Source organism: Oncorhynchus mykiss, chromosome 11 (assembly GCF_057628025.1).
Source record: "Oncorhynchus mykiss isolate SJ-2025 chromosome 11, ASM5762802v1, whole genome shotgun sequence".
Classification (NCBI taxonomy): domain Eukaryota; kingdom Metazoa; phylum Chordata; class Actinopteri; order Salmoniformes; family Salmonidae; genus Oncorhynchus; species Oncorhynchus mykiss.
Window position 1 is genome coordinate 44,620,001 of NC_143032.1, and position 25,000 is coordinate 44,645,000.

The following is a 25,000-nucleotide window of genomic DNA, read 5'->3' on the forward strand; positions in this document are numbered from 1 at the left end:
TAATAGAGACAGAAAGTCAGCAGAACGAATCCCAATGTTTTCTCTCTTACAGCGAGGACACGGGGAAATCTGAATATGTGAATAGGGGGGAATTTAGCTGAATGCCAAATGGATCCATCAATCTTTCTAATGCCAAAGACTGGGCCCGCTTTGTTGTTGGCAGCAAACTGTGATGTCACCAGAGGTGACATCATTATCATCGTGAACGCCGTCCGCGCCGTGACGAGCACTTCCTTCTCAACATTTGACGGTTGAGAACATCAGCAGGCCCAAAATGGACCACAGAGTTACGCGTCGGGCCAATGGAAAAGCCCCCAGTTACGTGTATTAGACAGAGTACAAAAGAAGTCATGCAACAGTCAATGAGCTGCTGTAGGACTGACCGACAGAACGGACTGGGACAGGATGTGGTAACTGACTGACGGAGTGAGAGTGGGTGAGTGAGTGAGGACATAAAGACAGACGCAGACTGTTGTGGTGGGGGTGTGCACATGCTTGGAGGAGAGGGGGCCGCAAACCAGGGCTCTCTGTCTCTGTCTCGGGACAAAGACAGACTAAGAGCATAGCACTGATTCAGCACTACACCACCACAGTGACCTGTGACCTTTCAGGAAGTTCACTTGTAGTTTGTAAAGACTGTCACCTACGGGCAAGGAAGACCAGATCAAGTATCACCATCCCTGTTGATTGTCAGGCAGGTTTACTCAAAACCACTTATTTTCAAACCCACTTTACACATCATGGCAGTATTTGACATCAATGAATGTCCACCTGTGTATGACAATGCTACAGTTACACACTCTGGTCATGGCCTTCAATAATCAAATGAAACAGCCACATCCTAGAAACAACAAGAGGCTAATTCATCTCATTAAAGAGAATTAGTGGATCTTTTACCCACCAGGCCCCAACCCCAAATCCTCCCCAGAGCTCCCCAATCGCCCCCCTCCATCACAACCCTTGTCCTGCTCTCCCTGCTCTTCCTGTAGGATCAGATATTTGAAAAATGAACCTGGATGCAGCCAGCAAAAACCACATGGCCTCCTCGAAAAAACCACACAAGACAAATAGATATAATTAGACAGTGTCCCAGGGTTATTTTTCTTTGCAAATATTTCACAAACCCTCTTTCTCCCCCTTTCCTCAGCCCCCATCTGTTTTGTATTACTGGGTCCAACAAAGCCCCATGTCCATAGTCCATTGTGTTGGGTTGTGTTGGGCTTTGTGTTCTGGGCCTGGGGAGTGTTCTCGGGGCACCGGGGAGAGTGTTTTGAAGGACAGTCGAGCGGTGTGAGAGAGCGAGTGGGGGCGGAGGGGATAGGTTAGAAGTCAGAGGCGCATAAACCATTGCCACATGCCCCTCGAACTGTGGGCTGACTCCTATTTCCTGCCTTCAAACATAGGAGGGAGGCAGCAAAAACAGAGCCAGGGAGAGCCTTGTTTTTTCCTGCTCCCCAGCAGTCACATATGGACTAGACTAGAGCAACCTGCTCTAGAGAGAAGCTTGATACGAACAGCTGGCTCAGCTGTGGCCAAGTAATACGCCTCAGAATGACTTCACAGTACCTTTAGTTACATGGTGCTGCCTTCACCTTGCTTTTCTTTGCCCCTTTTCTGTTGGTAACCTTGACATCCATTGCGACCTTGCCAATGCACTATAATGTCATCGCCGAGGGAAGCGTTGCTATAGAGTGTAGAGTGCATCTGTCTTGGATGACAGCGCCATTCACAGATCATTGCGAAGGTCAAAAGTTGCCTGTGTCGTGTCTTCAAAAGTGTGTGTGTTGAAAGAAGGAGAAAATGCAGACTCGTGTCTGCTTCTCGGATGAGGATTTGACTTTGACGTTTAATGTTGGCGCCCTTCCCATTTTGAAAATGTCTTTCACGCGTGTGAGTAAATGATCCGGCGCCGGCAACAACAAAAAAAATTGTGTAGCGTCCGCTACACGTCAGACATGATGAAGTTCAAACAAGTCAATCGAATTGTTGTACAATTGCATGTCTTGATGAGGCTATGCCATTGCTAACCCTACTTAACAGTTATAGGCTAGTTTGATTCAGATGAACCTGGCCTACAACAAGCTGATGTCACTAGTTTATGTCACACTTGTCATGTGGTTTCCACGGCCTGATCAACAGTGTAAGTGTAGGCAGATCCCTAACGCTGGGTCCTGGTGTCACATACCAGGCCTATTCACACCTAACAGGAAGACAAGCTAGGGACAGAGGGAGACTGCGGTGCTAGACCTCCCAATGGTAACCAATCGTCACCCGAGCCAACTCTGTACTGTACTCATCTACTCAAACTTCTCCAAATACAGAGGCCTCCCGAGCGGCGCAGCGGTCGCAGTGCTAGCTGAGTCCCTACAGACCCGGGTTCGATCCCAGGCTGTGTTGCAGCCCAGCAGGGGAGGGTTCTGGCCGGCCGGGTTGTCCTTGTCCCATTGTGCTCTAGTGACTCCTGTGGCGGGACGGCGCAACACACGCCAACACAGTCGCCAGGTATACAGTGTTTCCTCCGACACATTGGGGTGGCTGGCTGGCGGGTTAAGCACGCAGTGTGTCAAGGAGCAGTGCGGCTTGGCGGGGTTGCGTTTCGGGGGACGCACGGCTCTCGACCTTCGCCTCTCCCGAGTCCGTATGGGAGTTACATCGATGGTACAAGACTGTAACTACCAATTGGGGAGAAAAAGGGGTAAACGTTTTTTAAATTATAATATTAAAAATACACTTCTCCAAATATGGACAGATGGGGGAAAATAGGAACGAGAGCCAGATGAAACACTTTGTTGCATTTTGTGAAGATTTGGCCTGTTTGTTTGCTTCAAGGTCTGTGTCTTTGTGACCCATCCTCCTAGGACTGTAGAGGTACATTATAATCGTCTAATGTGTGCTGACATTTCACTGACTTGAAAAAGAAAACAACTTTGAAAATGGATGACTTGATTCATTTCCCATCATTAGAGCTGTATTCATAATGAATGTGTGTGTGGAGGGAGTGTGGTGGCAGGGGCCACTGGTATGTCTGTCTCCGTTGGTGCATTTATTAAAAAGTCTAGTCTAATTATGTCAGGGAAGTTTGTTGCACATAAACAAAACGCAGACGACGATCAGCTCCCCTGACTCTCTCACCCCACCGCCACGGGCTCTGAACTACAAGTCGCAGACTTGGAGTCAGTGATATGGGATTCTGCACCTCCAGGATAATGGAAGAAAACACGCTGTGTGTGTGTGTGTTTGTGCATGCGTGCGTGTGTGTGTGTATACGTGTGTGTGCTCCTCCATGTGCATGCACACACGCATACAGATGTGGGATCATAATTTGAGTCAGTTTGCTACGGCAGGAAAATAATCCTACAGCAACAGGAAATATGAATTACAATGTGAATTATAATTAATTTCCGCAAGGAAATATCGAGTCTGACATTTCAAAGTGGAAATGTCAAACTTTAGAAGCCTTTTTAAACCTCAATTACACTACAAGTTTGAAATGTTCTGCATTGCGGGAAAGTTCTCCTGAAACAGGGTGATCAAATTAAGATACTGCATCTGTAAGGTTAGGATTGAATGGTTTCTCATTCATCATCGGTGGCCCCTCTCTGGATTTGGGTCTTTACTGGGGACGGTGGGCCTGTATTTCTGTTTGCCATTGGAATGACTCTGCTCCAACGTCTGTCAAACAGCCTAAGTCCTTATAGTGGTGTAGAGGGAGCGCATATAAAAGCAAGCGTTTTGAGGCTTCCGTTCTGTGTTTGGTTGATCTGGACTGTGCTGTTCCAACTGTAAGTCCTGCACGGGGGATAATGTTCTAATTTACCTAATGGGTGTTCCTGACGGATCATTAGATCATCGGAAGTGCTTATCGACCTCTCCTCATGATGACATCAAACGGAGCCTGCTTTAGATTGAACTAAAACAATCTGTTGGAGAGAACGGCACACACGCGCACCCACACAACAGCAGCGCGGTATATGCCAGTTCAGTTGGATATGTGTGTGTGTGTTGCTCTCTCCAACAGATCATTTAGTCCAATCTAAAGCATATGGTGCAGTGGCACTCAGCAGCAGAACCTTATGGAGCAGAGGAACGCTCTATTTCATATCTGAGACAAACTGCATTGAGCCCTGCTGGGTGTACTGTACATGAAAGGCCTGTGTTTCAGCGTGAGGGGCAAACATTCTGACGTCAATTCCCTCACTGGGATTTTACAGCCACAAGATTTCGAGGGCTGGATTCTCTGCTGGAGTTTTTAAAGCATTTTTTATGTATGTTTATTTGTGTGTATTTGCACTTTGCACTAATACTGCGAGTGCATATGTCCATACAGTGTGTGTGTGTGTCTGTGTGAGTGCAAGTGTGCGTATCTGTGTGTGTGTGTGTGTGTGTGTGCGCTAGTGATGCGTGGGTCTGCAGGTTCACCTGTACCAACCTGCAATTGCTAATAAACCGCAACCCCCCAGACTATACGTGATAAAGTGTCAAATCTGAAGCCCGCACCCGACCCTAACCCGCAAATATAGACAATGGGCTGTACAGTCAGAGACGGCGGAACAATTTTTTGACAGGGGGTGTGGGATTTATTTTAAGCCTAATTTAGATATTTTCTGCTTACAATTTGCATTTTGGCACGCTATTTGTTAGTCAGTGTAATCATAATTAGATACATGCAGTTTCTCTCCAGTCATTACTTGCCCTAGAAGACGAAATAAACCCTTGCTCATAAGAATGTCATAAATCGATAGAATAAATGCTTCAACATCTGTAAAGTTTTCCTCTTTCATCTCCGCTTCTCTCACAGAGCAAAGACTTTCCTGTGCAAAGATTTCCCAATGACATCGGCTTGACCTTGTTTTAAGGAGATGAAAAGCTGCGAAAAACGACATGTTTTCTGATAAGATTTCAGTTCGGCTTGGATGCATGTTCTATGTGGTTGAAATACTAAATCGGCTTCTATGACGCTGCTAAAAGAGATCACCTTTACAGACGGTCCCTAAACACGCATTCACTCTCTCAAGATGCGTGTTTTCTCTTCGCTCCTGTTCGTGAGTCAAAATGCACGTTTTGTGTATCATTTCACAGCAAGAAATGCTTCATTCTGCAGGGGTTAATATATTACAGCTATGTGAGAGGTTATAGACCAACAGTCCGTGTCCAGATTCCACTTGCTATTCCATTCAACCCATCTGAACAGTACAGTTCCCTTGACATGTTTGAAGTCCCCCGTCTTGGGACTGTCGAATTTGTATAGCGCCTCACAATCATCACACGTTAGCGTAGCCGGCACTGCTATCATCCTCTTTTGAATTAATTTCACCAAATCTTTCCCAAACATTACTGTTCTGGCCCTCCCTTGTCTTTTGTATTTTAAACTCTCCGTTTCACCGATTTTTGCCTCTGTGGAACCACAGAACTTTTTCTGCCCGAGTTCCCAAATGTGTTTGGCAAGTGGCGTGCATTTGGCACGCGTAGGCTGTAGTTAGGCCCTGAAGCTTAGGCTTTAGCCAGATTCAAATAATGAAAGAAAAACCTCAATGTACCCTATAGATATGAACTGCACAAGAATTACACATGCATTTCATTGTTGTCTCTTTATTCAACCCACCAGCCATTCATCCACACAATATTTCATGACCCTTAACCCGCCCGCCCCGTGGCTATGAGTCAACCCGCGCATCACTGGTGTGTCCGTGCCCTGCATCTGCGCAAGTGTGTGTGTGTGTGTGTGTGTGTGTGTGTTTGCTTGTCAGCTGTGTGTTGATCCCCGTACTGCTGAGCTTGCCTTCCTATAAGTGTCTGGAGCGGTTCTCTCTATGTGGGAAGACATGGAGGCGACACTCGTTAGAATGTTGGGAGCTCGGTAAGAGTCTGTTGAGGAAAGACAACCTACGGTGACATTGGAGAGCGCTCCATATACGCACAGCCAAGTTCGGTTGACTGAACTCCGCATTGTGAATCGGAGGGCGACGACGTTCCTGCAAATTCATTTAATCACAAGTCGAGGCATTAAAAAAGGGAGACGTGAATAGGATATGCCTCGTTGTATGTGTCATCTATGCTCTCGTTATTGTCTGAGAGGAATTGCCTTAGGGTGGGACACTAGATGAGCCATTTTGAACTCTATAGAGACAGTTAGTTCTGAACTGACTTAAGGCATTGAGAAGGAGGGAGGTCACCATCTATAAAGATGGCATCTCGCATGATATTATTCTTCCCTAACAGACACATCATAAAAAAACCCTAAGCCTATTCCACGGCAGTCAGGATGAGTGTGAAACTCTGGTGACCGCTCACTGCTGTGCTTAAATTGCCCCCCCCCCCCCCTTTTTTTGTGGCGCACAATAAAATTGAAATGTCATATAAAACGTGACAGGATGCTAATTTAAGGCTCCCAGGGGGCATTTGAAACAGTTCTTGTTGATTCTGTAACAGCAGACAGCCCGTAATCCCCCTCTTCCACCTCCGAAACAACGGCAGTAAAGATTCAAGCTGCTAAATGCTTTCAGGGTGACACCATTTCCAGCCAAGGCTCAGAATTAGCAACGGCAGAACAGCAGAGACATAACAACAAATCAAGAGTCGACTACGTGGGTTTGGCTCGCTCATATTTCTTTCGTTTTAACAAGAGATTCAGCAAAATACGCAGTGTAACTTCAGTCATCACAAAAATACCGAACGGTTTCAGAGTAAAAGCACCACGGAGCTACATGGGAGTGCACTTGGGATAAATGCAGCTGGGTTGTTTCACGAAAAGAGTGCCCTTCGCGTCCCTTTGTTATTTTAGTTCAAAACTCTGCGGCAATATTGAATTTGAAAACCCTGCTGCAATAAACGAAGTGCCTATATAATATAGACCACACGGACACTTCAATGTATATTATATGAATAAAAGAAGTGCCAAAGTTCAGCTTAACCCCAACATGTCTCAAAGTCTTTTAACATCATTGTGTAAAGCCATCACTATTGTTGTTGCTTTGACCAAGTCGTATCTGAAGCCTATTATTTATTTCCTGTGATTAGTGATTCATTGTATGTCTGTCCCTCGTGTTAAGATCAACCCTGTCATGTGAGCTGAACTCTCGTTTCAGATGGTGAAATGATTCCTTTTTATATTTTTTTCTCCCCCTAAATAAATATTGAACATGTAATAGTCAAATCAGAGTGTAAAAGTAGGCGAGCTGGTTCTACGTGTTTTGGCAATTTTCTGGTGGAAAACCTTTACCCATAGATAAACAGGTTTTAACAATTACATTTGATTTTTTGTGAAGCTTGCATTCAATTGTCCCTCCCTGTTGCACACAAGGTTCCAATTCCCCTGTCACAAGGGGATTTATGGCTGATTTAAGATGAAATCGTCAACCCTGTTATGGTCAACCCTGTTACGGTCAACCCTGTTACGGTCAACCCTGTTACTTTATTTGGCACTTAATAGGCACTTACTATAAGTAAATTGAACATGTGGTCTTTATAACAGAATGTTAAAATGAGGGGAAATCAAAGTTGCACTTCTCAAAAGTCAGCGAATTTTTGGAATGACCCAGCTCTTATATCAAAATGCTAGAACAAATCTTTAGAATTTCATAAAACTGATATAAACAATGATAACAAATCTAGTTCTTAGCCACCGGCACTGTTTACCAAAGTTCCTCCCTAGATAATAAAAAAAAAAAAGGATTGAAGTTGAGCAGCTCATCTGTAGGACATGAGTATTATCCAAGACAGTTTTGGAGGGATGCCTAAACAGGATGCAGTTATCTTATCCATCTAGTTTATAAACAAAAACACATGAATCTCAAAAACAGGACCCTACAGTGCCCATGAGACATACTGGTTTATACAGTACAGTACCTCTCGCACCATTCTACAATCCAACCGGAAGGGGGAAGCTGCAGGATCAAACCCAAGCTAGGTCTATGTCTGATAACCATTCGTTCACTATTAATCCCTGAAGGTCAGTGTTCTATGCTCATGGCCAGACCGCGACCACACTGTACCAGCGGTACTCATAGAGGACATGTCTATTAGGAGACATGTCCCAACTTCAGCTCCCTCCGACCAGCTAGAGATAGCACTGTGCTGCTGGCACCTCGCCAGCACGACGTAAGAGGCAGATGTTTCGTTTTGAAAGCAGCAGTGTTAATACATTATTTATTTCACAAGTAATCCTTGGGTGAATATGGAGAATACATCTCTGTTTTTCCCTCCCTCTCTTTTCACAACCACATAAATATCTGGTTAACCGGGCCCCGAGATGCTCCGCACGTTCTCCCCTATCATCTAGTGGCGCTCGCAGACACAAAGGGTCTTGGGAAGGCATGCAGGAGCGCTCAGTTCTCTAACAGGGGGGGTTGTGGTGTGTGTGTGTATGTATGTATCTATGTGAGTTGCTTCGAAGGAGCCAAAGTCAAACTCCAGTTAACTGTGGCAGCTTAAGGTGGACTATGCAGACACTCTCTCATTCTATTGAGGCTTTTCACCCAGCCTGTTCCCATGGCGAGGGTTGCCGAGATGCCCGAGGATAAATGTACACATAAGTGGAGGTGGAGGAGGCTTATTTTCAGGTTGACCTCTACGTCCCATGGCTCCATCCTAAAAAGCCTATGTGTGTGTGTGTGTGTGTGTGTGTGTGTGTGTGTGTGTGTGTGTGTGTGTGTGTGTGTGTGTGTGCACTTCTAATGGGGCCAGGGGTAGTGCTGCCATGATCACCTTTCCAATCTCCCACCCACCAGCCTCTCCATCAGAGAGACTCAAGGTCAACAGCCTACGGAAACCTCCTTCACCATCCAAGACCCTCACTCTGCCATGCTTCCCCCTGCCTGCCCTCACCCCTACTCTCCTTCCCCTGTCCTCTCCAGGTTTCCGGGTGGCAGCGGGTGATGAATGGGACACCGATACTCTTCTTGTTTGTTGGCCTGGTTCAGCCCGCTGCCCTCTCCATCTCCAAAAAACAAGGCTGTCACATTCACAACAGCCCCAGCACAACTCTACTCTCAAACTTATGTTGTTTTCTGAGAACCTGGGTTAAAGGCACAGGCAATTCAGGGATTTATAAGTGATGTACAGTCAATAACAAAAGGTTATATATCCAATATATACAGTGCCTTGCGAAAGTATTCGGCCCCCTTGAACTTTGCGACCTTTTGCCACATTTCAGGCTTCAAACATAAAGATATAAAACTGTATTTTTTTGTGAAGAATCAACAACAAGTGGGACACAATCATGAAGTGGAACGACATTTATTGGATATTTCAAACTTTTTTAACAAATCAAAAACTGAAAAATTGGGCGTGCAAAATTATTCAGCCCCCTTAGGTTAATACTTTGTAGCGCCACCTTTTGCTGCAATTACAGCTGTAAGTCACTTGGGGTATGTCTCTATCAGTTTTGCACATCGAGAGACTGAAATTTTTTCCCATTCCTCCTTGCAAAACAGCTCGAGCTCAGTGAGGTTGGATGGAGAGCATTTGTGAACAGCAGTTTTCAGTTCTTTCCACAGATTCTCGATTGGATTCAGGTCTGGACTTTGACTTGGCCATTCTAACACCTGGATATGTTTATTTTTGAACCATTCCATTGTAGATTTTGCTTTATGTTTTGGATCATTGTCTTGTTGGAAGACAAATCTCCGTCCCAGTCTCAGGTCTTTTGCAGACTCCATCAGGTTTTCTTCCCGAATGGTCCTGTATTTGGCTCCATCCATCTTCCCATCAATTTTAACCATCTTCCCTGTCCCTGCTGAAGAAAAGCAGGCCCAAACCATGATGCTGCCACCACCATGTTTGACAGTGGGGATGGTGTGTTCAGGGTGATGAGCTGTGTTGCTTTTACGCCAAACATAACGTTTTGCATCGTTGCCAAAAAGTTACATTTTGGTTTCATCTGACCAGAGCACCTTCTTCCAAATGTTTGGTGTGTCTCCCAGGTGGCTTGTGGCAAACTTTAAACCACACTTTTTATGGATATCTTTAAGAAATGGCTTTCTTCTTGCCACTCTTCCTTAAAGGCCAGATTTGTGCAATATACGACTGATTGTTGTCCTATGGACAGAGTCTCCCACCTCAGCTGTAGATCTCTGCAGTTCATCCTGAGTGATCATGGGCCTCTTGGCTGCATCTCTGATCATCTTCTCCTTGTATGAGCTGAAAGTTTAGAGGGGCGGCCAGGTCTTGGTAGATTTGCAGTGGTCTGATACTCCTTCCATTTCAATATTATCGCTTGCACAGTGCTCCTTGGGATGTTTAAAGCTTGGGAAATCTTTTTGTATCCAAATCCGGCTTTAAACTTCTTCACAACAGTATCTCGGACCTGCCTGGTGTGTTCCTTGTTCTTCATGATGCTCTCTGCGCTTTTAACGGACCTCTGAGACTATCACAGTGCAGGTGCATTTATACGGAGACTTGATTACACACAGGTGGATTGTATTTATCATCATTAGTCATTTAGGTCAACATTGGATCATTCAGAGATCCTCACTGAACTTCTGGAGAGAGTTTGCTGCACTGAAAGTAAAGGGGCTGAATAATTTTGCACGCCCAATTTTTCAGTTTTTGATTTGTTAAAAAAGTTTGAAATATCCAATAAATGTCGTTCCACTTCATGATTGTGTCCCACTTGTTGTTGATTCTTCACAAAAAAATACAGTTTTATATCTTTATGTTTGAAGCCTGAAATGTGGCAAAAGGTCGCAAAGTTCAAGGGGGCCGAATACTTTCGCAAGGCACTGTACACTAGCACAAATACCATCTGTGTTTCTCAATCCTGGTTCGAGACAAGCCACAGGGTCTGCAATGGTTTCAATTAAACCAATTCATTTCATTCCTTCATAGGGCACATGCCTGGCCTTCAAACAGTGGGACACTCTTTCCCTGTCACAATACACTGTGGTGAAACAAGGTAATTTGACAGAGTAAGTCGTGCTGATAGTTAATTTTCTCTGATTCATCAACTTGCTTTACAAAATCCAGGCCAATTTATTCAGTCTTCATAACACCTGAAATGTCATTACATATTCATGTGCGGAGATAAAACAAGAGACCGGGACAATTGGAAAATTCCCGTATTTAAAAAAAACCTTGTTTTAGAAAAAAGTGATGGGATCGTACCTTCAAAAGCAGCATAAAATATGTATCCTCAACACTCATTACACATTTATGACTCTTGTTAAAAGAAAAGGTAGCAACTGCCTCTTCCCATGTTTGACTTTGAGACACAGACGCAGCCGCTATCATGTGATGTGCTCCAGATTCCAGCCAATCAGAGGGCGGATAGAAGAGCTCCATGTCTGTCAACAGTGCCAACATTCTACTCTGACAGACCTCTGATACTCTGACAGAAGGCAACTTTCACTGGTTTACAAGTGCAGATCTGCTTTAACCGAGGCTGCAGGGGGCTGGTGGCATTTCTCTTCCATATACTGTCCATCAGAGGCAAGACGTCTGGATCGTCTGGTTGTGAATGTATAGCTGATTCAACTAGAAGGCCGTGACAGGTAGGTAGCAGTGGTATCCTGAGGACAGGGGGATAGGGCCTTCTTGGCTTAGCGACGGTGCAGAATCTCTAAGCACAGGGGGCACACACACACACAAACACACACACGCGCGCACATACCCACACCAATGGCTCACCCATACAGCTAGCAAAGCGTTCCCAGATGGTGTAACTATTAGATAGGGGACAATAAGCCCTCTTAGCAACTGTTATCTGTGAATGATCATCTGACACCTGAGACTCGTCATATGGAGAACAGAAAAGGTCCATGGGCTTACACAATGATCGCTGCATGATGAGCTTGCCCACCGTGTGGGTTTAACTTCCCATTACAGAGGATGTTGTCTCTTCCCGTCTGTCTTTCCTTACAGGGATGGATCCTACCATCCTACAGTCACATAAGGAGGGCACCTTTCCGTGTTGGAACACCCAAATCCCCCCCCCCCCCCCCCCCACATTCTTATCCCAAAAAGGAACTGGGATGGGCAGTGTCGGGGGTGACAATAGCGCGGTGTGTTACGGAGCGAGCGTGCCAATGAAACGAGGACAGGGACTGGCAGGACAGAGAGAGAGCCTGCAGGCGAAGCGGCTGGACAGACAGACGATGAGCCATATAAGCCAGACAGGGACACCGGGAAGGCCGGAGCGGGGCCACACTTACCACCATCACCCGTATCCACTCAAAGTGCCAGGAAGCCAACATATCCACAAGGATATGGCTTTCAGGCAGTCGGCCGTCATCCGAATGGCCGGGCCTAGGCACCTTGTGGGTCAGAATAGATTAAGATTTTTTTTTATTTTTTTAAATCAGGGACACAAAGGAAAGGGTTAAAACAAGGCTGAGCAGCAGAGCAGAGGAACAGATATCTGGGGGAACGGGAGATAAAGAAAGAGAGAGAGAGAGAGAGAGAGAGAGAGAGAGAGAGAGGAAAATAATCCACCTGATGTGTTAGAAAAAAATGGCAAACAATGTGGCACACTTTGCTTTGCAAGACAATACTCCTCCACACTTTTCTCCCCACCTTTTTGTTCTTTCACCCTTTATTAGCCAAACATGATTAAAATGCAGTTCCGAGGAGCGTCTCCCAGAAAGAAATAGGCAAAAAAGTAAAAAGCACCTTTTTTTTTTTTTAACAGCGTGAAGCTTTTCATCCTTCACAGGCGGGGAGAAGAAAAGAACTCCAAGCAGCTCAAAAGTTCTCTTTATTTTATTCTCCTCCGCACTTAAAAAAAAAACAACCTAACTTGTTACCTGAGGACATGCATGGCGAATCACAAGCTCAATAGCCCCAGAACAACTTTTCAGTCACACTTTTTAGAGTATTAAAAATAATCCCCCCGCGCACTCTTTAGTCCAATTACATCGGAGCACGCAGCTATCGGCGGATCGGCGCGGCGCAGTGCGGAGCTGGGGCTCCGGCGGCTCCTGCGCTCCATGTGCTATCTGCAGATAAGCACCGTCTCCCTCCACGCCCAGATCCACATTGTCACAATGCTGCCTGTACCAGGATCAGATCTTACAGCATTACACACTGCTGAGAGGTTACCTGTGTTTTCCCCTCTAATGTCACCGCGATAGGAAAACAGAGAGAGGCAGATAGAGAGGGAGAGAGAAAGAGAGAGAAAGAGAAGCAAAGGGAATGACGGAAAGACGGCTCCGAAACAGGACAGAAACAGCGAAGGTAGAAGAATGAGGAAAAGGATAGTCGGAGAAGAGGAAAAGCGAGAGGGGTAGCGATGGCTGTGAAATGGGGTGTAGCGTATTAAGGTTGCTGCTGTTAGGCCCAGGGGTCAGGAGAAAGGGAAGTGTGTTGCTACGGCGCCATGGGCGTCGACGAAGCAAAACAGCAACGGTTAATACCCAGACACCTGCCAGGCCATCGATAAAAACAGACCTGCTATCAGGTCGCCACAGCTGCCTAGAACCCCCATGATATCCTCCATTACTGACTCCACATGGTAACGGCGAGGAGATTAGCAACTTTTTTTTTTATTAGCAGATAGTATCTCCGTATACTCGCCTTAACAGCCTAGCAGTGATATCACTTGATATTCTCTCTCTCTCTCTCTCTCTCTCTCTCTCTCTCTCTCTCGTCATTAATTGTCAGGCGGAACTCAATTAAAGCTTCCCCGAAAAATGACATACAGCATGAATAACACAAACAGTGTTTTTTCCCAAATTATACTGAACAATGTGCCAGTGTGTTCCCAGTGTGAGCATGAGTGTGCGTGCTCTGCGGAGAACGTGTGTGTGTGTCCTTCGCCTACAGGGAGAGGGGATGGTAAAAAGCCTGCCTCAGCAATACAGAGGAGAAGGATAAGGAGATAGAGAAATGACTAGAGAGAGGGAGAGTGGGGTACTGTCAGCCCTTCATCTCTTTTCAAGAGATCCTTACTCGAACTTAGAATATCCATCACACCTGAGTCCACATGAATGTTCGAATGACGAGTAGCGAAATGTCTATGTTATTCACACCGGGCGTCTGTGGCTATACAGTAATGCCTAGGAAGCATACTGGGAAATGGGACAGACATGTGCTTAACAAATCAGGGCTGCTTCGCTGTACTAAGTTGTTGAGTCGACATAATCAAAAACAAAGAATGAACAACAACAAACAATGCTTCTCTATACTGTCTAGAGTCTCTACCAGCACCTCATCAGGGCACCTCACTGGAACACGTGACGCAGTCAAAGTGTCCCTGGTGTTTCTAAGCCAACGCACGTAACGCACGTACAGCCCTGTGTGGGTACCAATGCTCAAACTACTCTAGAGGACATAGACAATAAACCCAGCATCAGACAGAGAGGGACAGGACGGAACGAGAAAGTGAAAGGGAGGAAGGGAGAGACAGAGAGAGACAGAGAGGAGAGCGCGCGAGAAAAGAGAGAATAAGTGAGAGCGAGGGAAGAGGAAAGGGAGGTGGAAGAGGGAAAGAGAGAGAGGGAGGGAGAAGGCTGACATCTGTAGTAGGTGTAAAGAGGCGTGTGGGTGAGGTATGTGTGTGTGTGTGTGTGTGTGTGTGTGTGTGTGTGTGTGTGTGTGTGTGTGTGTGTGAGCGCGGTAAAGCCGTGAGTGGGACATGATTGCAGTGTGTATCTTATCTGGCTAGCAGTAAGTCCTGAGGCGAGACGAGCGCGACTCCAGTGACCAGCCATGCGTAGTGAGTGTAATCTCAAAGCTTCTTCAGCCCCTCTATCCCGTTCTGTGAGACAGGCTATCACACACAGGGACCCTGGAGGTGATAACTTTACTCCAGCTCTGGACAGCAGGCTGTGTAAGACAAAGCTGCGACATAGATGTCATTCAGTCCCTACAGATGCTACTGGAAAGTCTAGGCTGTCCTGTACTCACACCGAAAGCTGCCTTGGCATTCATGTACCAACCTGATCTCATAGTCTCACTCCGGAATTTGACGTAATTGGATGAGCGTTGAGTTTTGACCCGTTAATTCCGCGTGGTTACAGGGTTAATTCCGCGTGGTTACAGGGTTAATTCCGCGTGGTTACAGGGTTAATTCCGCGTGGTTACAGGGTTAATTCCGCGTGGTTACAGGGTTAATTCCGCGTGGTTACAGGGTTTAAAACAGGGTTAAGTTTAGGTATTGATTCCGCGTGGTTACAGGGTTAATTCCGCGTGGTTACAGGGTTTAAAACAGGGTTAAGTTTAGGTATTGATTCCGCGTGGTTACAGGGTTAATTCCGCGTGGTTACAGGGTTAATTCCGCGTGGTTACAGGGTTAATTCCGCGTGGTTACAGGGTTAATTCCGCGTGGTTACAGGGTTTAAAACAGGGTTAAGTTTAGGTATTGATTCCGCGTGGTTACAGGGTTAATTCCGCATCGTTCCAGGGTTTAAAACAGGGTTAAGTTTAGGTATTGATTCCGCGTGGTTACAGGGTTAATTCCGCGTGGTTACAGGGTTTAAAACAGGGTTAAGTTTAGGTATTGATTCCGCGTGGTTACAGGGTTAATTCCGCATCGTTCCAGGGTTTAAAACAGGGTTAAGTTTAGGTATTGATTCCGCGTGGTTACAGGGTTAATTCCGCATCGTTCCAGGGTTTAAAACAGGGTTAAGTTTAGGTATTGATTCCGCGTGGTTACAGGGTTAATTCCGCATCGTTCCAGGGTTTAAAACAGGGTTAAGTTTAGGTATTGATTCCGCGTGGTTACAGGGTTAATTCCGCGTGGTTACAGGGTTTAAAACAGGGTTAAGTTTAGGTATTGATTCCGCGTGGTTAAGGTTAGGGCTATGGTTTGGGGAAGGCTTAATTCAAAATAATAATAAAAATACCTGTTTCCAGTATCATCAACTAGTCTCCCTGCTTGCTAGAGAATTGTGAACTGCAATGGCGCAGTGGTCTAAGCAGTTTTTATTTATTTATTTTGATTTCACCTTTATTTAACCAGGTAGGCCAATTCTCAAGTTCTCATTTACAACTGTGACCCGGCCAAGTTAAAGCAAAGCAGTGCGACAAAAACAACACAGAGTTGCACGTGGGATGAACACGTGGGATAAACAATCGTACAGTCAATTACACAATAGAAAAATCTATATACAGTGTGTGCAAATGGAGTAAGGAGGTAAGACAATAAATAGGCCATAGTAGCGAACTAATTACAATTTAGCAAATTAACACTGGAGTGATAGATGTGCAGATGATGATGTGCAAGTAGAAATACTGGTGTGCAAAAGAGCAGACAAACAAAAGCAAATATGGGGATGAGGTAGGTAGTTGGTTGGATGGGCTATTTACAGATGGGCTGTGTACAGCTGCAGCGATAGGTAAGCTGCTCTGACAGCTGATGCTTAAAGTTAGTGAGAGAGATATAAGTCTCCAACTTCAGTGATTTATGCAATTCGTTCCAGTCATTGGCAGAAGAGAACTGGAAGGAGAGGCGGCCAAAGTAGGAATAGGCTTCGGGGTGACCAGTGAAATATACCTGCTGGAGCACGTGCTAAGGGTGGGTGCTGCTATGGTAACCAGTGTGCTGAGATAAGGCAGGGCTTTACCTAGCAAAGACTTATAGATGACCTGGAGCCAGTGGGTTTGGCGACTAATATGTAGCGAGGACCAGCCAACGAGAGCATACAGGTCGCAGTGGTGGGTAGTATATGGGGCTTTGGTGACAAAACAGAGGGCAATGTGATAGACTGCATCCAATTTTCTGAGTAGAGTGCTGGAGGCTATTTTGTAAATGACATCGCCGAAGTCAAGGATCAGTAGGATAGTCAGTTTTACAAGGGTATATTTGGCAGCATGAGTGAAGGAGGCTTTGTTGCGAAATAGGAAGCCAATTCTAGATTTAATTTTGGATTGGAGATTCTTAATGTGAGTCTGGAAGGAGAGTTTAAAGTCTAGCCAGACACCTAGGTATTTATAGTTATAGTCGAACCGTCCAGAGTAGTAATGCTAGTCGGGCGGTCAGGTGCGGTTGAAGAGCATGCATTTCATTTTTACTTGCATTTAAGAGCAGTTGGAGGCCATGGAAGGAGAGTTGAATGGCATTGAAGCTCGTTTGGAGGTTAGTTAACAAAGTGTCCAAAGAGGGGCCAGATGTATACAGAATGGTGTCGTCGGCGTAGAGGTGGATCAAAGAATCAAGAGCGTCATCATTGATGTAGACAGAGAAAAGAGTCGGTCCCAGGAATTGAACCCTGTGGCACCCACATAGAAACTGCCAGAGGTCCGGACAACAGGCCCTCTGATTTGACACACTGAACTCTCTGAGAAGTAGTTAGTGAACCAGGCGAGGCAGTCATTAGAGAAACCAAGACTGTTGAGTCTGCCGATAAGAATACGGTGATTGACAGAGTCGAAAGCTTTGGCCAGGTTGATGAAGACGGCTGCACCGTACTGTCTTTTATCGACGGCGGTTATGATATTGTTTAGGATCTTGAGCGTGGCTGAGGTGCACCCATGACCAGCTCGGAAACAAGATTGCATAGGGGAGAAGGTACGGTGGGATTCGAAATGGTCGGTGATCTGTTTGTTAACTTGGCTTTCGAAGACTTTAGAAAGGCAGAGCAGGATGGATATAGGTCTGTAACAGTTTGGGTCTAGAGTGTCTCCCCCTTTGAAGAGGGGTATGACCGCGGCCGCTTTCCAATCTTTAGGAATCTCAGACGATACGAAACAGAGGTTGAACAGACTAGTAATAGGGGTTGCAACAATGGCGGCAGATAAGTTGCTCTCTGGCTTGAGCCCAGTGCTGTGCCATCGTTATGTTTTGGAGGGGGAGTGCCGACAAAGGCACATTTCCACGTCCTCAGCACCTTTTCAAATGCTCGAAATCCACAGCTCTTTCCTGTCACCAGCCTGACATGTACACTCTTAGAGAAAAAGGTGCTATCTAGAACCTAAAAGGGTTCTCCAGCTGTCCCCATAGGAGAACCCTTTGAAGAACCCTTTTTGGTTCCAGGTAAAACCCTATTGGGTTCCATGTAGAACCCTTTCCCCAGGGGGTAGGTGTGTGAGTGTGTCTGTCTGTCGCTGTCTGTTAATCATATAGGTCTCTCTCACTCCCTCTCCCTCCCTCTCTCTCACTCCCTCTCCCTCCCTCTCTCTCACTCCCTCTCTCTCAGGGATGAGTGAGCAGACGGCGGTGTGTGTGTGCCGACGGTGTGTGGTGGCAGAACCATCGCCTGCTGGAGCCCCTGTAGCGAGGGCCTGTCTGGAGGATGACAGACAGGCAACAGGCAGGAGCCCAGAGAGACGTGGAGGGAGGGAGGGGTGAGAACCAGTGCCAGCCAAGGTAATGACACCCTCATTAGAATATGGCCACTTTCTGTTAGTGTGTGTTTAGCTCTTCAACTGTAATGCAGGTGTTGACATTGATGACATTGAGACCTTGGTATATCAAGTGTGTGTGTTTGTGTGTGTGCGGGCGTGTGTGCGTGCGTGCGCACATGTGTGTCTAGTCATTGCCATGAATTTACTGGCTGTGGAAGGGTTCGCAGGAAACACATCTTGAACATCTTTAAGTCCTGCCATTCGCACACACACACACACACACACACACACACACACACACACACACACACACACACACACACACACACACACACACACACACACACACACACACACACACACACACACACACACACACACACACTGCTATTCACCTGGACTATCTCAACAGGTACTATAACGCTCTATGAAAACTGTCTTCTGCATTGATATCATGTTCTCATCCCACGTGGACAGTTCACAGGCAGGCACGCAGCGCGCTCAAACAAGCGCAATCACGCGCACGCACATACACACACACGCACGCGCACACACCACCAGAGAGAGAAGAGGAGGAGGAGGAAGAGGAGGGAGAAGCAGCACAGAGTTAAGCTTCATTCTTCTTTTCCCCTTCAGGTGCCCGCTTGGGTTTAACAACTGAGCCGTCCCCATCAATTAGCCTGGACTTTGGACTTTCATTGAGAGTAAGTGACTAATATCAGCGTTGGCTAAGAAGAAAGACACTTTTCACGATTGCCCAACAATCTGTTAAGTGGATACACATGTGGCGGCCTCGGCAAAGCCTGCAAGGGGTCCTCTCCCCAATAAAAAACAGGTGCTCCACTTTTTTGCCATGTAATACCCCATTTAGCCCCCGGAGCAAAGGTTATCCAGCTAATAGCTGCCTTGTGGTGCACAGGGAAGAGCAGCACACACGGCCAGAACTGAACATCTGGAACGGATTGCACATACTTGCAACATATGCTTCAGGTTCAATTAAAATGAGGCCTTGGCACATTTATTAATCTTTTTTTTCTACCTTTGTGCCGTGAAAAAGGCCTCCTCTGACCTGACCTTAATATTATACAATTTTAGCAAAGAGGAGAGGTAATGAGAGCGTCAGGTCATTTCAATACCTGAGAGTGAGAATGGAAATGACAAATTTGTTCAGCCTCAAAACTCCATTTGTTGTGCACTTAACCAGGGAATAAGGGAGGGGGTGGAGAGGGTGTAAGAATGAAAGAGAACGGGGGAGGGCAGGAATGGAGGGAGGGAGGGAAAGAGTGAGGGAGAGGGCTAGGGTGGTTTGAAGAGACAGATATTGGTGAAATAAAGAAGAAAAACACCCCCCTTTCAACTTCCCTACAGCTCAAATGGAATGCTAACATTTGAGGGGAGCGATAGATCAAAATGTATGAAGCCAGAGTTGGTCAATTGTAGCCTTTGTGGTCGCCTTGCTATCCGGCGCCTCAGCCCTGTGTGCAGAAAGAGCAGGGCCCTCTTATGTGGAATAATCAGCTCAGGACTCAATCTGACAGACGCCGCGAGCTGCAGCTCCCTCATTTCAATATGAAAGTTGAAATGTATTTTTTTCCCTCTTTCTATAATCTGCATCTTTTCAAACGCCTGTTTATTTTTTTCTGAGGGAAGGGAGGAAATGCAGAAAAAGAAAAGTAGAGCGATAGAGAGGTGAAAAAAGGTTCAAGGTTGCTTAACGCATATCTTCAATCGCCGCCCCGTACACCGTAGCCTTGGAACCTTGCAGCCGTGGAACTTTTCCCTCAGAGCCGCTGGAGGAAGGGGGAATGAAAATGCCGAGACGCATGTGGACTGGAGTGCACATAATATCTGCTTTTTTAACCCTGTGATCTCACACAGACACTTGTGGCACTTTGGATATTTCAAAGGGCTGGAAAGAGGTCAGCCTAAAATAACTCCACTCTAAATGAAGAGAGTCTTCAGGCTATTTCATTTCAGATAACAAATTGCTTCGTCAAAGGCTCATACAAGTCGAATAAAAAGGACAGACTGAAGAGATTTTTGTCGAAAGTAGTGCCCAGAGATGCTAAATCAGATGATATTCGAATTGGTCTTGGTGTTGGGCAAAAAAAACGAACAATAACCCCGAATCAGTGTGCAGACAAACCACACCATGTCACGTACTGCCATTTACATCATAGGAAGAACCAGGAAAAACTCTATAGCACACAAATATCATCCTGAAACAAAACAGAACCTGGGGAACGATTACTTCAGATTTGGTTTGGGACTATTCAGTAGGATTCTACTCTGTTGTCTTTTAGGAGCTATGAAAACCTTGCTGCGAGTATCAAATGTCAGGTTCCGTAACGTTGAAGCCTAACGCCGCCTCTCTCCCTAACTAGGACTAGAAAGGATCAGGAAGCTCAAGGCTAGTATGGCTACAAGCTGCCACTGTGTAAACGAGCGAGCTAACCCACTAAAGCAGCCACCTGTTGTTACCTGATAGCTGCTAAGCACATATTCTCTTGTATTACTAAGTCAATGAGAAGATAACGCTCCTAAATAGTTCCTGAAGCTCCTTAAAGTCGGCGCTTTAAGCGTGATCCCATCTCGGCGGCGCAACGGGCCAACGCTGCACATCAGCATTCCAAATACAGTAGATAGCCACATAAAGAAGAGAAGAGGACGTTTTAGAAGAGCGAAGCAGAGCAAATCACTAACAACTGGCAACCGTGACGCTATGCATGAAGGGGTTACAACAGGCAGAGGACCACGTGTCTGGACCCATTTCAGGAAGACGACGAACAATGTTCAAAGTTTGGATGCGTGCGTGCGTGCGTGTCTGCGTGCACATTTGAACGTGTGCATCTGAAGTTTGGAGTGTATTGAAATGGAGTGTACACAATGCATCTATGTGTTTGTATTTCCTGTGTGTGGAACGCTGGCACCCCAGAGACTTCCTGTCCCTTGACAGCATACAGAGAGAGAGAGAGAGAGAGAGAGAGAGAGAGAGAGAGAGAGAGAGAGAGAGAGAGAGAGAGATAATTACCTTGTCATCTTTCTCATAGTCCTCATCCTCATCCTCCAGCAAGTCCTCCATCGCTTGCTGCACGGCGGTTGCCACAGGAACAAGAGAAGAAGAGAGAGATTTAAAAATACACAAGTGGGGCAGACAGGTATTCTCATTCATTCTCATTACCACAGATTGCACTATGTACAGTATACTGTACACATGGCTGATGTTAACACAAGTCAATACAGGGCTGATTGTAGGACTGTTAGTCTTCCAGGCCAATCTGAGCCCACCTCTGACCACCCATTCCCCTACCTCTCCTACCACTACAGGGGTAGAGGAGAGGAGAGGAGAGGACGGCCTCCAGCAGAGGAAGCCCCAGTGACAGAGAAGTTTAACTATCTGCTTCACTGGTCCCTAACTGATGGAACAACAGCCATTTCAGTAGGGTCCTCCCACTAACCCCCATAACACACACAAACACCCCCCCCCCCCGGGTGAAAGTAAAAATGTTAATTAAAATATTTCTATGTATGTATGCATGTGTGGAATGCTGAAGAAAATAGGTTAAGGAGTTGTGGAAAAGTTGTTGTTTTGACCTTTCTGATAAAAGGCATAAAGACATCATTATTAACCATACATACGTATCTTCTTCAACCGCTCAAATGGCCTTTTAAATCACCTCGGAAGCCCACATAAGCACATGAACTAGGTTTTGAATCAATCTCTTGCCATTAGCTATAGGCAAGGAGGAAGGTGGGGCAAAAAAACAGGCACTCAAAGTTGTATTACACAACAATGAAGGATGGAGGAGTCAACTGTAAACAGGTTGACTCAGATCAGTGATTGAACTTAGTATCCCCTGGGAAAGAGGAGATCTGTAGATAGTCGGACGGACAGAAGGACGGACAAACAGATGGATGGACAGACGGATGGAGAAACAGACAGAGTCGGTGGTATCACGCGTGTATTCTTGCTGCCTGCCTGCCTGCCTGAGGAGCAGTGGTAGGACGGCACAGATCGTTATTCCCTCCTCTCCTGCCTCCTCCCCGTCAATCACACATCAAAGCTACAGGGTCAGACGCAGCGGCATTACCATAAACAAACGGGCGCATCATAAACCCGTAAGCTGCCAAGGGGGTTGCATTTATCTCCTCCCATTATCCCATACCCCCTACCCTACCCCCCCGCCCGCACCCGCAAACAAGTTGGCGAAATCCAAAAATCATTACTTCCCAGAACAATAGCTTTTGTCCCTTTGTTTTACTGGAATAATAAAAAGTGTGGCTGACATAAGCTCCTTATGTAAATACAGCTTCCCGCAGAAACAAAGAGAGGTTCAACCCAGTTGTGCTGAGCGTGGAGAGAGTAAATACAAGTCATGGCGTTGTGTGTGTGTGTGTGTGTGTGTGTGTATCTATCTACAGCTTAGTATGGTTGTCTAACTTGTTCTACTCCTGCCCATTCGCTGGAATCCATTGGCGACCACGGCAATCAACGGTTACCGAGCTAACGAGCAAGTGTCCCGCATCTATAACTCTCGTGTACAATAAAGACCTGGGCACCGAGTTAGAATCAACAACCACAAAGGACGCGCTCAAAATGGATCATGGGTTTCTCCAAACACAGCCTTTTTTTTTTTACTACAGTATACAGCACAGTAACATACTGTAGGCCCCATGTTATCTAAAAACAGAGAGAATATCAGCATTACCGACAGAGACAAGGATACCGTCACCCCCCCCCCACCCCCCCTACGTTCTCTTCTCCCCTCTTGCCTGGGGTAAAGAGAACAGCCTTGTTCACCGCTACGAGAGGGCGTAGTATTATACATAAATAAAAGGAAAGACATGTCATCTCATCTGCCCTGAAGATTGCCACAACTAAACGCTGTTGTCTCCGGAAGACATCAATTACCAGCGCGGTGCTGATGAATTCAACAATTTCCCCTGTCCTGTTATGATGAACACCTTTTGGGTATATTGTACCATTCAGCTGTTTATCCCCTTATCGCATCGTTTGAATTACTATCATTACAAACCGATGCTTCAAAGACTCAATGTCGACAGGATCGTGTAACGTTCACACAGCCCACGACGCGCTTCAATCCAACACTTTACCAGAGGGGAAATTAACATATTCAAAGCATCTGAACGGTACAGGTTATACTCACAGATTACAGAGGGTACAGGAATACATATAAAGATCCTGCACATGTGAAATATGTAAAATACATAGCTAGGTGTAATGCAGTGGAGACTCCTCAGAGGAGGAAGGGGAGGGCCATCCTCCTCAGTGGATTTCATAAAAATAAAAATAGTGAAACATTTAAAAAGTTAGTATTTTTAGATAAAACTTTTACAAAATATATTCACATGTCACTAAATAATTGATTCAAATACACTATTTTGCAATGGCCTACAGTAGCCTCAGCAGCACTCTGTAGGATAGCACCATTGTGTAGCCGGAGGACAGCTAGATTCCATCGTCCTCTGGGTACATTGACTTCAATACAAAACCTAGGAGGCTCATGGTACTCACTCCCTTCCATAGACTTACACAGTACTTATGACAACTTCCGGGGGACATCCAACCTATCAGAGCTGTTGCAGCATGAACTGATATGTTGTCCACCCAATCAAAGGATCAGATAATTAATCTAGCACTGAAAGCATACGCTACAGCTAGCTAGCACTGTAGTGCGCAAAATGTGGTGAGTAGTAGACTCATAGAGAAAGACAATACTTTAACAATTTTGAACCCATTCATTTATTCAAAAATTAAGGAGGAGCAAGAGAGAGAGAGAGAGAGAGTGACAGAGAGAGAGACAAAAAGCTAGCTATATTTTCTATATATTTTTTTCACAGACTTAGCTAGCAAATTCCGCTAGCTAGTTTAGCCTACTCAACCACCCAGCTCAAACAGAGGGATGCTATGTTAGCTAGCTGGCTATGACTATCCAACACTGGAACTCTTCCAAGTCAAGGTAAGCTTTTGGTTTGACTAAATTATTGCCTTCTGGGCCCACCATTGTAACTGCTAAACTGCTTTCTGACTGTACACTGTACCGCATTAGCCAATAGGGTGACAATGATGTACGTTGTGTGTAGCGGTTATGATATGAAGGTTTGGCTTGCAAAGTTTTTTTTCCCGCCTGGTCCCAGTTCACAAGTGAAGGGAAAAGGTGAGAGGAGGACAGCGCGTAGATGTGAAAAGGGATACAACGAGCTGTTTGTATGTGGCTATGAAAGTGAATGGTGTATTTATTCCTCCGATTCTGTTGAAAAAATGTCTTAAACAAAAGCATACGGAAAGAAACGGGGATAAACATACCTGAATTTGTCCAATAGAAACTCTTGTTTGCAACTGTTGGGCTAATGATTACATCCTAGTTCAGCTGGATGCAGGAAAGAGTGTACAAGGTGGCATTGAATGTGCCACTGACCGGTGTGCACCTACGTTGCAAACTTTTGTTTATAGGTCATGGTTGTAGCAACCTCATGATGGGTATAGGGAACATTTTAGTATCATGTAGTAATCTAAACCTATCGCTGTTACATTGAACTGGGTGAAAGGAATATGAATGATAGTCATCCAATATGCTGTAATAGAAAAAAAACAATGCTCATGAAAAAATAATTGCCCTCCCTCATCTTAAGCGGCACCCACCGCCACTGGTGAAACGTATAATTAAAGTATAGACCATTTAGTATGGAGCAGTGCTCGTGAACACATGTCCTGGAGGGCAAGTGTCCTGCAGAGTTTATGTGAGTCTGGCTTGTTTAAAAC

At 45.6% G+C, this 25,000-nt stretch overlaps 1 protein-coding gene across 17 annotated transcripts in view; it reads right to left on the minus strand.

Annotated features, from left to right (window-relative positions):
* The window catches only part of mctp1a (multiple C2 domains, transmembrane 1a), a 224,733-nt gene that overhangs the window by 15,073 nt on the left and 184,660 nt on the right, over positions 1-25,000 (minus strand). For 10 of the 17 annotated variants that reach the window (XM_036935500.2, XM_036935499.2, XM_036935498.2 and 7 more), the window contains 2 exons: positions 21,248-21,304; positions 12,147-12,248 (listed from right to left, as the gene is read on the minus strand). In XM_036935500.2, the coding sequence (XP_036791395.2) occupies positions 12,147-12,248; positions 21,248-21,304 (159 nt within the window). The remainder of the gene's footprint in view (positions 1-12,146; positions 12,249-21,247; positions 21,305-25,000) is intronic. The other 7 variants (XM_090190188.1, XM_036935502.2, XM_036935501.2 and 4 more) reach the window with 1 other exon arrangement.